An 18,797-nucleotide genomic window follows, 5' to 3' on the forward strand; every position below is an offset into this window, starting at 1 on the left:
TATATCACATTCTAAAGGTACATAGTGTAGATCAATATACCTGGTATATCACATTCTAAAGGTACATAGTGTAGATCAATATACCTGGTATATCACATTCTAAAGGTACATATTGTAGATCAATATACCTGGTATATCACATTCTAAAGGTACATATTGTAGATCAATATACCTGGTATATCACATTCTAAAGGTACATAGTGTAGATCAATATACCTGGTATATCACATTCTAAAGGTACATAGTGTAGATCAATATACCTGGTATATCACATTCTAAAGGTACATAGTGTTGTATATCTGGTATATATACCATTCTAAAGGTACATATGTAGATCAATATACTGGTATATCACATTCTAAAGGTACATATTGTAGATCAATATACCTGGTATATCACATTCTAAAGGTACAATAGTGTAGATCAATATACCTGGTATATCACATTCTAAAGGTACATATTGTAGAAATATACCTGGTAAACATTAATCAATCAATATACCTGGTATATCACATTCTAAAGGTACATATTGTAAAATATACCTGGTATATCACATTCTAAAGGTACATATTGTAGATCAATATACCTGGTATATCACATTCTAAAGGTACATATTGTAGATCAATATACCTGGTATATCACATTCTAAAGGTACATAGTGTAGATCAATTTACCTGGTATATCACATTCTAAAGGTACATAGTGTAGATCAATATGACTTTCACTTACATTAAACAAGATGCTTGTTTTAGCTCTTCGATTTTCTCCTTCACAAAATATCCTGTAATGTTCTTGAAGGATTATTGAATTGGTGATACAGCAAAAATTGGGGCTTATCTGTAAATAAGACAGTTTGTTACAGAAGAGTATGTTGTCACAGAGACAGTAAATGAAAGTCTGACGTATGTATATTAGATGAAAACTGTTTGTGATCATTGAAATTTCCATGGTTACACATATATTTTACAGACTGGTGCGGTTTGACTCGGTGGGCCATTACCTTTATACAGGTATAGCTAACAACACTATGGTACAGCAGGCTAACTCCAGGATCTCCTTCATTAAGTAAGTTCTAAACATCTCAAGTGCTTAAAAGTAAGAGTATTTTATACAGTTTGTAGGATAGGATTCTCACTATCAATTGTAAACAGGCTGATGATTTGTGTGGTGAAATTTATGAATTGGTTTAATAGTTTAAAAGGACAAACTCTTAAAGAAAGGCTCAGTGGTTGCTCCAAGGTCTTCTAAGAAAAAAAGTAAAATTCAGAAAGTTTTCTTCTTAATTTTAGTACATGTATATTTTTTTTAAACGCACTCACTACATAATGTCTGTAAAATCAAAGAAATTGCAAATTGATAAATGTTTCTAAGGACATGAAGTACTGCCTAGACTCTAAGACTTTTATTCATGTATGGTGTAATGTTATATTTCAGTGGTAGGAACAACCCAGTGGTGGCACGGCCCCAGAGGACCCAGAGACTTCGCAATGTTTACAACAATCTAGTGGAGTGTTTCCAAGCCTACAGGAGGGACAGAGTCATGAATGAAGGCTCGGCCGCTCAGGGTTCTTACTCAGGTAATCTGGGCATCATAGTTTGTAGTTATCATTAGATAAAAACGGCACATATACAAAGAGCCTCAGCAGATTTTCAGCTCCCCGGGGGTGAATCACCTGAACGCTATTTCTATACAGGGAACATTTGTCTTATCAGTAATTTTATCAAAGTTAATCTTTAGCAACTTAAAGATTTTGCTTTTTTAAAACCTTCTAAATTGTAATCTTAGGTTTTTTGGTGTTGTATAAAGATTTGACTACATTCAGCATCTTTTGATATTATTGAATAGTGTTGCGTTTATTTAATACTATCTATGGTATCCTTGAAAATAATCATATGATTGCATAATTACGGTTTTCATGAAGACTAGGAAGAATATATATTGTTGTTTTTTATCCGTAAATACAGAGTATGCTGATGCTCAGGAAAGCAGTGCTTCTAGAGATAGGACACGGTCACCTATACATGAGGAGGGCCTAAACTACGCTAGACAGTATGCTGCTCATGTCACCGAGACAACCATGCTGCCGGCTGGACCGGAGCAGGAGGAAAATCCACCATCAACACATACCAATGTTCCTTCGTTTATGGCTCTTCGACGATGTGTCTGGAGTCCTCCCCCTAGAGGGGCATCTCAGGCTGATGAAGTTGGAGACATTATCATTGAGGAAGAGGAAGAGGATACAGCTACAAGGTCATCTGATGTAGGTCAAGGGAGTCTAACTCAGAGATCTACTGAATTACGTCAAAGGTCATTGGATTTAAGTCGAAGAGTATCAGCTATCGCTCAAAGGGCAGAGGTCTTGGGCCGGAGAGCATCTGATCATAATAGACTTAGATCCAGGCACAGTGAGGTACGTCCAGTGACAGTACTTGACAGTGGTCACAATGTCCGGTCCACTACCGCCACTACTGTTAACGCAGGATTGACTGAAAGGTGTCGGAATTGTACTAGAAACAGTGCTGGAGAGACATCCAGCTCAAACCTTGTGGCAATGGAGCGTAATAACGAAACTGGTGCAATGAATCTGCCTATGGCTGCCAGTAGTGGAGCTGCAACAAGCTTCACTGGTGTTCTGTCCACTGGACCATCAGATAGTAGAAGGACATTATCAAGGTCTCTTGATATCCCAAATCTAGAGCGGACCCCAATACTAAGGATAGACTCGAACCCTAACAGTCAAGGTCAAGGTCAACACGCTTCTGACTGTGATAGTAGAGATTGTCAAGTGTGTGGTAACTTCAACAGGTCACAGCTTAATTATGGCCGTTGGGAGCCATTCGCAAGTCGAAGATTTAGTCACTCCCGAAGTGCATTTTCACAACCATCATCCCAAACTTATAGACAGCGTTACAGAAACTTAAACCCATCCAGGGTACAGGTACATAGTTACGGATCAGCTCGACGTCAGGGTGTTGGTACAGGTACATCACAGAACCCTGTAACTACACATGTAGCAAGTTCTCAGACGAACACTGACACCACCAGCTCTGCTGTGTTCGCTGAGGCAGGGGAGAGTCAGCCTTCTAGTCAACAGAACAGGCTTAGTTCTCTACTCCATTTGGCCAGCCAGGCACAACAAGAGATCCCTCAAAGCCAATTAAATTCTTTGTTACAAAACCATACTGACACGAATATTCCATTGGATCCAAGTTCTAGTGATCAGACAAATGTAGTGGAGAATTCAAATTTACAAACACAGAGTGATAATTACTTAGTGGTAAATCCAAACAGTAACCAATCAGTGTATGTGTTACAAAGTGATAATAATAATAATGACCAATCACAGAGTGCAGAACAACAAAATTCTGGTGATAACAACAACCGCCCAGGATATCTCGTAATACAGGACAATTTTGCAACAATTACAGCCCGTATTGAACGTGAGATGGATGAACTTGATCGCAGAATTACATCCCTGCGGAATAGTTTTCATGAAAGTATACAACAACTTCAACAAGACCGAGATAGTTACTTGATATCTAGACAATCATTGTCACCTTCCCAGGATTCCCAGCATACAGCTGCAGAGGAGACACGTAATGTCCAACCTTCGACAGAAACCAGGACAATTGGCCCTTCTCAGACGAATCCTGTTATAACCATCACCCGGTGTCCAGAAAGTAATCGTAGATCTCCGTCCCCACCGTCCAGTATAAACATTCCTCAAGGTTTGTATAGAACAATATGTTATTATACTGGTTTTATGTAATCTTCATGTAATTCAGAAAATAATGCTTCTGTGTGAAGCCCTCTAACTTAGATTATGTGCTTCATGATAAAAGTCCAAAAGATATGTTAGTCATATTTTAGCCATATGGTAACTTTTGAAACTTTCTACTTAGTAGTTTTACATATGCTTCATATTTTTATTGCTTTCTGTATTAAATACATTTTAATGCTATTCAGCAATTTCAATAGTATAGAAATATTATTAATTATGAAAATAGCTTTTTACACATCAATTCTTGGAATTTGAGTTAAATTTTGAATTTTCTTTTGTATTCAGTTCTTATGAATCGACAATTAGTTACTACTTTGCATGCCTATACAATTTTACAGGTTCAGCAGATATGGGGAGTAACCGTCGACCAAATACAGGAGCTCCTCATCCTTTACTGGAGACAGCCCTTAGGGGGCCATCCCAGTCTACAGCCACCAATATCCAGGTCCATTCCCTACCCCCTTCTGACCCAGATATGCACCTGCCAGCTCGGGAGCCATTCCCATCCACATTTGCCCTGCCTCCTAGTTCCCACAACTGGCACTCCCTACAGCGCCACCATTTACATCCTCACTACTCTGTCAGTATCCTAGACGACACCATCAACCGCCCTAACGACGCGCTCCAGACGGCCATCAATAGGGCCATAGCAGGTACATACTACTGTATACACATAGCTATGAGGTAGAAAGTGCATGCACACCATTCTGATGCAATTGAGTTTACATAAAGTTCTGATCTTTTGGATCTAGTCTGCAAAGCATTCAGTGGGTCAAATTACAAAAAAATGGTTCAAATTCAGTCACAAATTACTTCACAAGACCCAAAATATTTCACTCAAAGAATTTGAAGATCAAAGATATCAGAAAATACAATATAATATTAAATAAGAAAAGGGGGTTTATTCACATACCAATTTCAATTTTAATCATTTAAAATGATTTAAATGTTAGAATATTATAACGAATCAATCATGTATTATAGGTGCCTTCATGGGTAGAGGTGAGCCGGCGGTGGCCAATAACATTATCAACCACACCCATAGGATACAGGCCTGGGACTTCACTAAGTGTGATATACCAGACATATCTGATGGTAAGTACCTAAAGAGGAAGAAATGGTATTAAAGTTAGGTGAGATTTCATTATGGATGGTACAGTCCTTTATTATGTGGGACTCTATTATAGTTATAGATTTTGGTTCTTTAATCTTACCCTCTATCTCTCTGTATTCAGCCTAAAGAAAAAACAGGACTGAGTCAATTTCCTTCACTACTTGTATTTCAATTAGAACTTGATTCTTTGGACATACTGCAATCATACATATTTTAGATGGATGTATAGAAAAGAAATGAGTCATTAAAAAACATTTGACCTACCTATTGCAATGATAAATTTATCAAATAATATTTGGTATGTAACCAGTAAATCAAACTCCATGTTATCGTATCTGTGTTATGTTTTACAGCCTCAGTAGGTGTGATTGTTCCTCAATGTAAACTCCATAACGATGCGAGCTGTGATATCTCCCAGGATCGAACACTGCTAGGAACCTTTGTACCAAGTCACAGAGGTTTCCCGGACGACAACATCCTGGCCATCTTCTCCCTGTTGCCTGAATCACGGGGACAGTGCCTCTTTACTAAGAGCTTTGGGCCTAATGCAATCTCTGTCAGCATATCTCCCAGGACTAATTATGTGATGGTCGGACTAGCTGCTAAACGGCTGTCGTGGGTCTTCACTTCTAATCAGGTGTGTAAAGTTTATAATTTAGATATTAAACCTTAGACTGGTTAATATTTTAAAGCAATTACCGTAGTTTGTAAGACATATATGGTATATACATGTGACTGTTAGTAAGATATTAGCATGGGTTATGTTGTTGTGAGACTACTGATTATAGATTGGGCTGGGTGTTTCCAGCAATTTGAAAAATCTGAAGCTTTCACTATGCTTATACATACTCTAGATATATAGATTCAGGTTGCTGCAATGTAGGTAAATCATTAGGGTTCATCAATAAAAGGACCACACTTAGAGCATTCATGTAGCTGTTGAAAGCGACCTCTACAAATTGAAAAAGTCAATTATACTAACAAATAGATATATCATTTTGGCTTTAGTTGTAATGACTTTCAATGTCTGACTTTATTTTCCAGCTGGTAGCTCAGGTGTACAAGATGGATAGCGAGCTGGCTGGAGAAAAATCCACCAAGGTAGATACATACATAATCAGTTAACAAAGTCTTCCTTGTGTCCCACATCAGGATGGCATACAAATGACAGAAAATAATCATGATATTATGAAGGTTCAAAATTTTACGCTTTTCCATCCTTTCGAACTCAACATATCTGTATGCTTTATTTATAAGCCCACTATCATCAGATGGTGGGCTATTCAAATCGCTTTTCGTCCGCATTTCTTTTTACCATTATTTCTCAGAAAGTACTGAAGAGTTCTTTCTCAAATTTCATATGTAGGTTCCCCTATGGCCCTAATTGTGCATAATGCATTTTGGGACCGATCGGTCAACAAAATGGCCGCAAGACAGCCATCTTGGATTTGGATAGTTAAAGTTTGATGCCGCTATTTCTCAGAAAGTACTGAAGGGATCTCTCTCAAATTTCACATGTAGGTTCCTCTGGGGCCCTAATTGTGCATATTGCATTTTTGGACTGATCAGTCAACAAGATGGCAGCCAGGGGTTGGATCGTCACTTCGATTTTGATCAGTCAACAAGATGGCTGACAAGTAGCCATCTTGGATTTTTATAATTGAAGTTTGTTACTGTTTATGTATCTCCGAAAGTACTCAGAGGATCTTTATCAAATTTCATATGAAGTAATATGTAGTAAAAGTTTGAAAAGGAGAGAAAAATCCCTCTTTCCATTGTCAGACGTAGATCATTCTTTGGTGGGCACCAAGATCCCTCTGGGATCTCTCTTGTATAAATTGTCATACTTTGTGTATTACCACTACTCATAAGATAGACTATTAAATCTATAATTTAAATAATGTCATGATTATCATTTTTCATTTTAGCATGTATCGGATATCATGCACCCCTGTGATATGGATATTCGTACCCACGTAAGCGTGAACTCGGCCCGTTGGTTACCCGGTGTTGGTGATGGTATTATCTATGGGACAAACAGAGGGGATCTTCATATTTGTAGGCCAGGGTAAGTCGCATAGAAATACAGCCAAACTCTGTTACCTCAAGGTCACACAAGGTCAGAAAGATGAAATATCAAGTGTGATTTGAGCATCGATGACCATATAAGCTTACTAATCTTACTAATCACTTTTTGACAGTGGTCTGTGGTCCTTCCTTCCGTCCATCCATTAATAATTCTTGTCACTGCTATTTCTCAGAAAGTACTGAAGGGATCTGTCTCAGATTTAATTGTAGGTTCCTCTAGGGTCCTAGTTTTGCATATTGCGTTTGGAGCCCAATCAATCAACAAGATGGCCGACAGGCTGCAATATTGGATTTTGATAGTTGAAGTTTAAAAGAAAAAACAAAATCCCTCTTTCAATTGTCAGACATTTTTGGTGGGCGCCAAGATCCCTGTGGGATCTCTTGTGTCTTATTGTCGAGGGGGTCTTTATATAGAATGAGTTGTAATGAGGACCCCATGAAAGTGGTCTTATTCAGCCGATGATCTTTGTATTACTATCGTTTTATTATGCTTTTATAACAATTTTACTGATTGACCTTGAGTGACCTGTAAATATTGACTGTAATTCTGTCTATATGATATATCTGCCAGAGATAAATTCAAGATTTGTTTTCTTTATCAACAGGGCAAAGAAGGAGTCGGAGAAGGAGAAACCAGCAGATACTACCACCTCTGGGACATCCATTCGACGGAACCTGATGCATATGCTGGGACTCTCCTCTACAGCTGTCCCACTGATTAGTATAGGGACGCAGACAGCCGAAAGGCGCAGTGCTGGGACACAGACCGAGTAAACTTTCAGACAGCTGATCAGAAAGTACTGGGCACAGTGTGCATACATAGACAGTGGGATGGAGCAGTACCATCTCACAGAAAGGCGAAACCTGTGGAGCTGCACACTTCTGGCACACACACTGACCGACAGACAGCGAAGGGGATCGGAACTGCCAAACAGCACAGAAAAGTCACTTAGCAACATGGTGATTGGACAGACAGCTTTCAGAAAATCTGCAAAACCGAAAAGCTCTTTGATATGAATTTTCTGAAGATTGGCTTCTGTTTAACCCATAGTTACTATTGAACATTGTCCGAATTGTATTCCTGGTGATATTTCTGTCAAGTGAAGACTAGATAAGCTACATTGTTGAGAGGCCTTTGTTATATTAAGGAATCCAACACTTAAAAAGTGTTTGACTGGTATATTATGGTAATTGACACACTATATAATCTAGTAAGGCTGGATTAGTGTATCTTTAATATGAAGGTCAGAAAAACTGAACAGGATTTCTTTGAGAAAAAATTACTTGAGGGCCAAATTATGGACTACAAAGTGTAGAAAAAATTGAACTGTTCCTTTGATATGGTAAAATTTCAAATGATAGGTAAAAAAAGTGAGTCCAACACAGTCGTTCCTTACAGTAAACTGATTATTTACTCAGAGTTTAGTTGACAAGTTTAGGCTCGAAGGGAGCCATCCTTGGAGAATTTGAGCCAAAACATGTCAATATCTATTCATTGTTAACTTATGGCTTACATATACATATTGCAGTTTGGACATGAATGAAAATACATATAACAATATATGTATACATATATATCTGGATAGTTACAAGGTTTACTATTGTCTCCGATAGTTTCATAGAATTTTTAATGAGTACATGTATTGTATTTAATGAGCATTGTGACAATAATCAATCTAGGGGTTTCCTTTCTCTTTTAACTTGGTGCATTGTCATTGAAATGTGGAAGAGTTGGTGCATATTTATAATTATTGCTGAAATATAGCTTGGTACTTGGTTGAGAGATGTTGTTTAGAAAACAATAAATTAGATCAAATTTAAAATATGAAATGGTATAAAAAAATGTATTGCAATATGTAATAACCTGGTATCATATTAATTTTGTAATAGTAGTAACTTTGCGTTTAAAACAATTTTACTGTGCGTCTATTTCATTTTGTAGAAGGGATTTTTATATAGTCGATAATGAAAGGATATTTATTTAGGCTTAAATTATTTTTAATTTAAAGTGAACAGTCGGGCAAGGATAGCTAAAGTTGGTAAAAATGGTGTGAATGTATCCAGTAAAATTTCTTATGGAATAGAAAAATAAACTCTCTCGTCAAAATCTTGTCTGCGTACGTAGAAATTAATTCAAAGTATAAGAATCCCAAAAAACGTCCTCCCGGCTGATGATGTCCGTGGTTACGTTTCCACGCAGCCTCGCTTTCAATGCTTTCAACTTTTCGTTATTTCAATGGTCAGAACTGGGAAACGTAAGCAGAACTTGACCGTCGTATTAATATGTGAGAACTTTTGGAAGGCCAATTAAAGCATTTAGACTGGTTTTCTTTGCCCGACTATTCACTTTAAAGATAACTAAGAAATGTGATTTGTCTTCTTCACAAGTTACTGTCATTACTTGTCTGAACACTATATTGTATGCTGTTACAGTGTTGTCTAATGGATGGTTGACAAGCTCTCCTCATTACAGGTTATGCAAGTCAGAGAGTGGCTAAAAATCAATAAGGAAAACAAGATAACAGTGTTTTATTTCTGTAAATGTGTGAACAGTTACCAGGTAATATGAATTAGGTACATGGCCTGAATTTCGATGACATTTTTGGCCTTGAAATTTCGATGAAGTTAAAACATAATGCCATATTTACCATATTTGATTGTTTTACATGCACATAATTTCTGAAATCATATCATTGATTATACAGGTATTTAATAATGTAACAACAAAATGTAGCCAGAAGTTGATGAAACAAGTGTACATTTCATATATAAGAAATGGGATGAGATTTTTAGCTGATATTTGTACTAGAATTATCTCTCATGTATTTCAAAACATGATTGGTTAGCTGGAGTTTCTGGAATATGCAATGGTGTTGGTTTAGGTTTTTTTGGCAGTCATAATACATTGTTTTGAAGTGCTAGACACCATTATTTTATTTTCAATTGTGATACTGTAAGGAGGAGGTTGTGACTTTTTTTGTTGGCTAATACATTTTGGGATTTGTTAGAGAAATTCCATACATCTAAACTTACACAATATCTGAGAAACTATATAAATGATATCTTTATATTTACATGTTTAAGAACAGTATTTAGCTTTCAGGTATGAATATTGATATTGAGTTTTGATTATAACCCATAATGATATATATATAATTAGACAGGTCACTGTGTGTGTTTGAATTGAACATACAATTGCATTCACTATACAAAATATACAAAGTTTATTGGGCATTAATGACACCAAACTACTTCATCTGTCAGTTCACACCACCGACCACGTGTGTTTACATGATATCAAAAATTGCACCTGATATATATGTTTAACTTAACCAAGAGTTCTTATTTGAGTTGATTACACTCTCAGGTTTAGGGTTATTTCTCATAAACAAATACTATACCCTATGAACTGCTCGGAGTTCATGTGGTATATTAGTACATTTTGTCTTATTTTATTTATTCTTTGCAGCAGCTGAATTGCCTAATGAAATTTCTTATTCAGTGTTTGCTGACCTGGGTCCAATGTTGGTTATTGAATAATTATGATAGTCTGGATGTGAGAGTGTAGGTTAGACTTCTATGGTAATGCTTCATTATATTATTTGCCTTCATATTGCCATTTTTTTTTTTTTTTATGCCCGTTTGATTTTTTTAGAGTGATTTTCCATTATCCTGGGAATTTTCTGTTCGTTAAGCTGGATGCATTTTGTTTTAACCTTTTACCTGACCATTGGCCGTTGAAATGGTTATCAGCCATTGTACATGAAAATGTATTCTTGGCCTATTTATGTATTTGCACAACTGTAATGTTCATTTGTTTGTTTTCCATTTACTTCAAAATAAACATGTTGCTTTGTTTCAATATTTTTTTTTTGTTATTTTATTTATATTGTACTGAAAATAGTTATTACCTCTAGTCTGATAAAAACCACATCTTGGTCTGCACGTGTTCCATAAAGATAGTTACTGCAACTACTCTTTGCTCTTTCAGAGGGAGTATAATCTCTCATACCTACTTCTCGGTGCAATTTTAACAAATTTTTTTTTTCAAAAGTAGGCTGGATTTACTTTAAAATATGCAAGCAACAAGATTTTCGTTGAAAACATCACGCATATTTTCATGTAAGGAGAATTGACTTGCAGTCGCGTTTTCTTCGAATTTATTTCAAAATGGCCGAAAATTATAGAAGTAAAATTGCATTAAAATGTTGAGGTATGAGAGAACAAGAGGCCCAGAGGGCCTGTATCGCTCACCTGGTTTGTAATGCCTAGTAATGTTCTGAATACAGGTTCATTGTTTCTTTTCTGAAGGAATTTGAAAATTTACCTCTAATTCCCCTATTGGGCCCAACTCTTTCTGCTCCAAGGGGTCAGAGCCAAAATTTATACGAATTCTTTTAACCCAAAGGATGATTCTGGGCCAAATTTGGTTAAAATCCAAGCAGAACTATATGACTAGAAGCGATTTATAGGATTTACCTCTATTTCCCCTATTGGGACCCGCCCCTCCTTCCCCCGGGGGGTCAGAGCCAATATTTATACAAGTTCTGTTCCCCTTCCCCAAAGGATGTTTCTGGCAAAATTTGGTCACAATCCATGCCGAACTCTAGGACAAGTAGCGATTTAAAGGATTTACCTCTATTTCCCCTATTGGGACTTGCCCCTGGGGGATCAGAGCCAAAATTACAAGTTCTGTTCCCCTTCCCCCAAGGATGTTTCTGGCCAAATTTGGTTACAATCCATGCTGAACTCTAGGACAAGTAGCGATTTATTGGATTTACCTCTATTTCCCCTATTGGGCCCCGCCCCTCCTGCCCCCTTGGGGTCAGAGCCAAAATTTATACAAGTTCTGTTCCCCTTTCCCTAAGGATGTTTGTGGCCAATTTGGTCAAAATCCATGCCGAACTCTAGGACAAGTAGCGATTTGTAGGATTAACCTCTATTTCCCCTATTGGGCCCAGCCCCTCCTGCCCCCGGGGAGTCAGAGCCAAAATTACAAGTTCTGGTCCGCTTCCCCCAAGGATGTTTGTGGCCAAATTTGGTTACAATCCATGCCGAACTCTAGGACAAGTAGCGATTTATAGGATTTACCTTTATTTCCCCTATTGGGCCCTGCCCTGGGGGGCTCAGAGCCAAAATTTATACAAGTTCTGTTCCCCTTCCCCCCAGGATGTTTGCCAGGTGAGCTAAAAATACTCTTTTATACGTTGATATGAAGGATAGGGATATTCAACCCTCGGGATCCCAAAATGTTTTAAAACCCTCTGCAAGCCTCGGGTTTTACAACATTTTGTGACCCTTTGGTAGAATATCCCCATCTTTCATATCTACATATGAAAGAGTTTTTGATGCTGTGAAACAGCATTCTTTTACTAGTACCGGTTCTGTTCCCCTTTCCCCAAGGATGTTTGTGGCCAAATTTGGTCAAAATCCAAGCAAAACTCTAGGACAAGTAGCGATTTATAGGATTTACCTCTATTTCCCCTATTGGGCCCCACCTGTCCTGCCCCTGGGGGGCCAGAGCCAAAACTTATACAAGTTCTGTTCCCCTTCCCCCAAGGATGTTTGTGGCCAAATTTGGTTACAATCCATACAGAACTCTATGACTAGTAGCGATTTAAAGAATTTACCTTCTAATTTCCCCTATTGGGCCCCGCCCCTCCAGCCCCTGGGGGGCCAGAGCCAAAATTTATACAAGTTCTGTTCCCCTTCCCCCAAGGATGTTTGTGGCCAAATTTGGTTCCAATCCCTGCAGAACTCTATGACTAGTAGCGATTTAAAGGATTTACCTCTATTTCCCCTATTGGGCCCCGCCCCTCCTGCCCCCGAGGGGTCAGAGCCAAAATTTATACTAAGTTCTGTTCCCCTTCCCCCAAGGATGTTTGTGGCCAAATTTGGTTACATTTCATTCAGAACTCTATGACTAGTAGCGATTTAAAGGATTTACCTCTATTTCCCCTATTGGGCCCCGCCCCTCCTGCCCCCGGGGGGGCCAGAGCCAACATTTATACAAGTTCTGTTCCCATTCCTCCAAGGATGTTTGTGGACCAAATTTGGGGGTACATTCCATTCACAAACTCTAGCATGACTAGTAGCGATTTAAAGGATTTTACCTCCATTTCCCCTATTGGGACCTGCCCCTCTTGCCCCTGGGGGATCAGAGCCAAAATTACAAGTTCTGTTCCCCTTCCCCCAAGGATGTTTCTGGCCAAATTTGGTTACAATCCATGCTGAACTCTAGGACAAGTAGCGATTTATTGGATTTACCTCTATTTCCCCTATTGGGCCCCGCCCCTCCTGCCCCCTTGGGGTCAGAGCCAAAATTTATACAAGTTCTGTTCCCCTTTCCCTAAGGATGTTTGTGGCCAATTTGGTCAAAATCCATGCCGAATTCAAGGACAAGTAGCGATTTGTAGGATTTACCTCTATTTCCCCTATTGGGCCCAGCCCCTCCTGCCCCAGGGGGGTCAGAGCCAAAATTTATACAAGTTCTGGTCCCCTTCCCCCAAGGATGTTTGTGGCCAACTTGGTTACAATCCATGCAGAACTCTAGGGACAAGTAGCGATTTATAGGATTTACCTTTAATTTCCCCTATTGGGCCCTGCCCGGGGGGGGCTCAGAGCCAAAATTTATACAAGTTCTGTTCCCCTTCCCCCCAGGATGTTTTAGTATTTAATAATGTAACAACAAAATGTAGCCAGAAGTTGATGAAACAAGTGTACATTTCATATATAAGAAATGGGATGAGATTTTTAGCTGATATTTGTACTAGAATTATCTCTCAATGTATTTCAAAACATGATTGGTTAGCTGGAGTTTCTGGAATATGCAATGGGTGTTGTTGGTTTAGGTTTTTTTGGCAGTCATAATAAATTGTTTTGAAGTTTACTAACCTACCTACCGGTATTGTGGTAGAAAGTACTTACTAGTAAAAGAATGCTGTTTCACAGCATCAAATACTCTTTTATACGTTGATATGAAGGATAGGGATATTCAACCCTCGGGATCACACAAAATGTTTTAAAACCCTCTGCAAGCCTCGGGTTTTACAACATTTTGTGACCCTTGGGTAGAATATCCCATCTTTCATATCTACATATGAAAGAGTTTTTGATGCTGTGAAACAGCATTCTTTTACTAGTAAGTACTTTCTACCACAATACCGGTAGGTAGGTTAGTAAACTCTCAGACCGTCATTTAACCACTACAGCTATTGATCAACAACTTGATCTTATCTACTAACATCATCGTATAAACTCTCCACTTTCTGATTGGCCACAAGGTGAACATTAGACAGAACTAATTTTTCCTCAGTTGTCGCATTGCCATTTGTCAATTTCAAACATAATAAGTGTGTGAAGTCATGCTGCTCTGCTCTAATTGCCACTTGGTGTACATACTGTGTTGTCCAAGGTGAATATATTGTGTGCTTGTGTCAAAATCTGTTGCAATTTTCATCTGTGGTGTAAAATTGACCATACTAATCTGTGTTATGTAGTACAAGGATTAACCAATGCATTTTGTAGACTTGAACAGTGAAGTAGGAAGTAGACCGGACCATGCCACATACATGTCTGTGAAGTCTAACAATTAGTACCCGGGAGTTCATTTGAATGTCAGTAACTACACATTTATCTTATCCTGGCCATCTTTCTAACAGCTAAATAAGTACATACTGTAAATCATTTTATTTTTATCACGCGATTAAAATTCACATACTTTGCAGGAAATTAGAAACTGCAAAATTCAATATATTCATATGACACTCAACTATGAAATTAAGTTGCTGTGAAAAAGTTGTTCCATATCCAACAGCCACTCATATAACCTCTATTTAAACCCACTTCTGGCACATGTCATGTGACAGAGAATATTTACAGAACAAAAAAGATCAAGATATGCTTCAATCAGAGTGATACATTATATGTACCTTTATGGCAGGAATAGCAAGAACATTACATGTTTTCACCTTTTCATCGCTCCATAATGGAAAGAAGGATGCTGTCCAGTCCCACTTGCTGGTGGCTTTCTTCTACTCTTGACTCTCCTTCACGTTTCAAAACATGGTACATTCTTAATTGATTCTAGTAGATAACAAGATTTTTAAACAAAACAAGCTAATTTGACGAAGTCCCGTTACCATGTGCCTCATTGAATTGTACATGTCTTTTTTTTTTTTTTTTTTTTTTTTTTATTTAATTGAGGTCAAATTAAGTCCACATACCACATATGAAGTTCAATAGCTGCGATGACGTAGCTCTGAACAACCGATGGAAGAGTTTTCGGGACGGAAACAGAGTGGAGGGCAGGGTAATGATTATTCGTTCTTGAAGTTCCAAAGCCTTATAGTATAGGAGAAGGTCACAGTTGTGGCCCTGTTTTCGTGTGTTATACATCACCTCATCTAGTGGGACCCACATACCAAGTATAAAGTTTCACTCAAACTTTAGGTAGTTATAGGTAGTACAGGCTGGACTAGATCAGATGGACATACACAATGCAAACTCCACGGATATCGTTGGAGAACTTCAACCAAAATCTGGTCAATATAAACACAAGACAAAGTAAAGAGATATCACCATTTTATGTATGAATAATAATCAATGTAAATTCATAACTTGAAATAAGAATTTACATATAATAGTATATACATGAGATGTCGCTCAAAAACAAATTTAAAACAGATCTCAAATCAATGCTGATTGGTCATTAACAAGTAGAAGTGGAAAGACAGTTGTACCCTTTTGTAACGCGGTACAACAAATTTTAAACGTAAAAAACACCCTAGAATCTGCAACTAGGATATTTGTATATGTTTGTTACGTTCATCGATACCATTATCTGCTAAGAATATCTCTAAGCATTCAATGGATTTTTTTCTTTTTGCATACTCATTCACATAAAAGCAACATTTCCTACCCAGTAGGGGAAATACACTTAATTTTTTTCAGAGACAATTCCTAATATTTTTTCTTATACATGTATACAAATTTACATAGTATTGCGTGGTTGAAACTTCTAATAGTACTTTGAAATAAATATGCCTTTGTAAGAGAATACTCAAATACTTTGCTTAGAAAATATTATTGCCAATGCAAAGCACATTTGTATGAGAAGCAAGAAAATACCATTATCTATTTATATATTCAGTGATTTTCTTATTACAGTGTTTATCTATGTCCTTTGCAGCAAAGGCTAGTTTTCATATAATACTTTTACCGAGTGTCCGGTCCACATTTCCCCCCCCCTCCGGATGAAAACGAATACACAATCGTAAATTTCACACACAAAATACATGAGTGCAACCCAAATTGTACCTACGCTGCCATGGAGGAATAACACTGTAATATGCACAAAGGACATAATGATGTGTATGCTGTGATGCTTCTGAGTAATGTGAAATCAAATTGATTAATCATTTGTTTCTTTAGTTTTCCTCAATAAGACTATACCAGTTATATACTTATTTTACTTGTTTTTTGGTCACATTGTTTTTAATGGATGTGAACTTTTTAACTGTTGCATTAACAACACACAAATGAAGAAGGGACACAAATATTGGACAGGAAGATCAAATTAAAGATACTTTTAACGATTCTAGCACACAATATCATGATGAATTATATATTATGGTAGTTCCACCAATTAAAGGCGTTAAATCGTCAATATTGCTATACATTTCATGAAGATGCAAAGGTATCACAGATGTTCGTTCATTATTGATATATTTCTTCTTTTAAAAATTATTTAGCTCACAGCATGTCCTACGTTCTGAATTGAAAACAAGAACCAGGAAAAAAATCCCTCAGGAAAGCACTTTTTGACTAATACAAAAAGCATGAATAATTCCCTTTCACCATGATGAAGGATGTCTATTAGGCTGGATTTTTTTATTTTCATTACACCAGTATTATTTTGGTTCAGACGGAGCCCAAATTCATTTTCATCCAAGTTTTGGATACTTTTCTAGATCAGCTTTGTGACACGCTACTTGTTGACTTTCTTTATCCGCCTCACTTGAAGTCCTCCATGGTGGGCGGCATCTGTAGTTCTTCCTTGAGGTTATGTACACACTTTCCATCTGGTGTGAGACCTGTGAATTCTTCGTCTGAGATGACATTACATCGCAGCTCATCCCTGAAATATCAAAAAACATCAGCATCTCTGTAAATATTGGTATAGATGATCCATTAATATGGCATGCTTCGCACATCCGTTCTTAGTAAATATTGACAGGAAGTTGTTATCAAATATTTTCACTTTTTTTTTTAACTCACTGTATCCTTGAATAAAGATCAAGGTCAATTCATTTGAACCAAAAGTATGGAAAAGCCCCAACATCATATAAGGGCAATATCATTTCTTCTGGGATTCTTGGTTCTTTTGAGAAAGTTTTCACTAAAAGGTAAAATGTTGTACTGCAAGAGATGGATGACGGACAAACAGCAACATGCCATATAGACTCACATTGCCAGTATGCTAAAACAATCCTGCTAGTGCTCTAAAACATTAAATGACTACAAAGGATAAAATGCTAAAAATAGTTTGCTTATATACTTATTCTACAACACATCGTTACTTTGATGAACGGTTGTAACTTTTCCCTTGCACCACATTTGTAATGTCACGCTCCTGAGTAATACATCCAAGTCCTTGTGCAAAACAGATAGTTCAGATTTTACATCATTGGCAAGCTCTACTTCATCTTAGGTTGTGATCTTTAACAAAACTCCTCCCACGACCGTTCAGCTGTCAAATCATGTTCTTAAGTGCAAATGTTTAATAAGCTTTTCCATACACAGATCAGGAATATTGTAGGCATACTTATCCGAAAAATTTTGCATACATTGACATATACAAGAAGATATCAGACGGGATCAATTTGGCACCCACCAAAAGAATGATTTTCTATGCTTTTCAAACTTTTACTACTATATGTCCTGTGGGTAGGTGTATGTTATACATCATTAGACATGTGGGTAAGGGTGAATGATATTTATAATGTTACATCGTGAGGTATGGCGGGATGTACAAATTTATATACTGAGGGGTATAGGGGACGATTATATATCCTGTAACTGTGGGTAGGGGTATCGTATATTTATGTATACACACCTTGGACAGGATTAAATCTCACCATGAAAACCCTTGTGCTTGATTTTTTATATCTCATGACTGAATTTGTCTGGTTTCCTGTACATGACTTTTTGGCGGAATTTTTACCATTTTCATGTACCTGTACCACATATCGACGTCATACTCTTTAAATCGGTGATGTCACAAGCTTCAGGTTCCAGTAGTTGTTTTTAATAATAATTAACAGTATGTACCGACTTGTTCCAGCGTTTTTCTTTGACTTATAATCCGAAACCAGTAATTGTAAATCGGCTCTTTTGAACTCAGGATGGCCCAATGATGGCGGGTATTTTACTAATAATCCCCTCATCGAATAGGCAGATAGTTGGCTTCTGTTTTTTATATATTAAGAGTAGGCGGGAGCAGAAGACAATAAGATTTATTTGTTTTCCTGTAATGTGATCAAGATCAGTTATCTCTCAGTCTGAGGGATTAGACTTTGGATCTTCCAATCCTGCTGATAATGCCTTGGTTGTGATTTTGTTAACAACTACTTGATATGTGCTTCGAATCAATCATAATTCACTTACCAGGGTAAAATATTTCTATATGAATATATATTATTAACATGTGGGTCGAGGGGTATGCATATATATATATATTCACCTTATTACCTGTCGGGTAGGGGGTATGTTAGATTCTTCTTTTCCAACCTCCTTATCAATGCCTCGTCATA

At 37.4% G+C, this 18,797-nt stretch overlaps 1 protein-coding gene across 1 annotated transcript; it reads left to right on the forward strand.

The window, feature by feature from the left end:
- The first annotated feature begins 972 nt into the window (after window positions 1–972).
- Window positions 973–9,563, forward strand: LOC138333218 (serine-rich adhesin for platelets-like). Its single transcript, XM_069281436.1, has 9 exons — window positions 973–1,065; window positions 1,435–1,577; window positions 1,966–3,729; window positions 4,121–4,435; window positions 4,767–4,877; window positions 5,250–5,533; window positions 5,941–5,997; window positions 6,825–6,964; window positions 7,590–9,563. Exons 1-9 carry the CDS (start codon window positions 1,028–1,030, stop codon window positions 7,756–7,758), a joined length of 3,021 nt encoding a protein of 1,006 aa, XP_069137537.1. The 5' UTR covers window positions 973–1,027; the 3' UTR covers window positions 7,759–9,563.
- Window positions 9,564–18,797: the final 9,234 nt, after the last annotated feature.

This window comes from Argopecten irradians, chromosome 1 (assembly GCF_041381155.1).
Source record: "Argopecten irradians isolate NY chromosome 1, Ai_NY, whole genome shotgun sequence".
Lineage (NCBI taxonomy): Eukaryota > Metazoa > Mollusca > Bivalvia > Pectinida > Pectinidae > Argopecten > Argopecten irradians.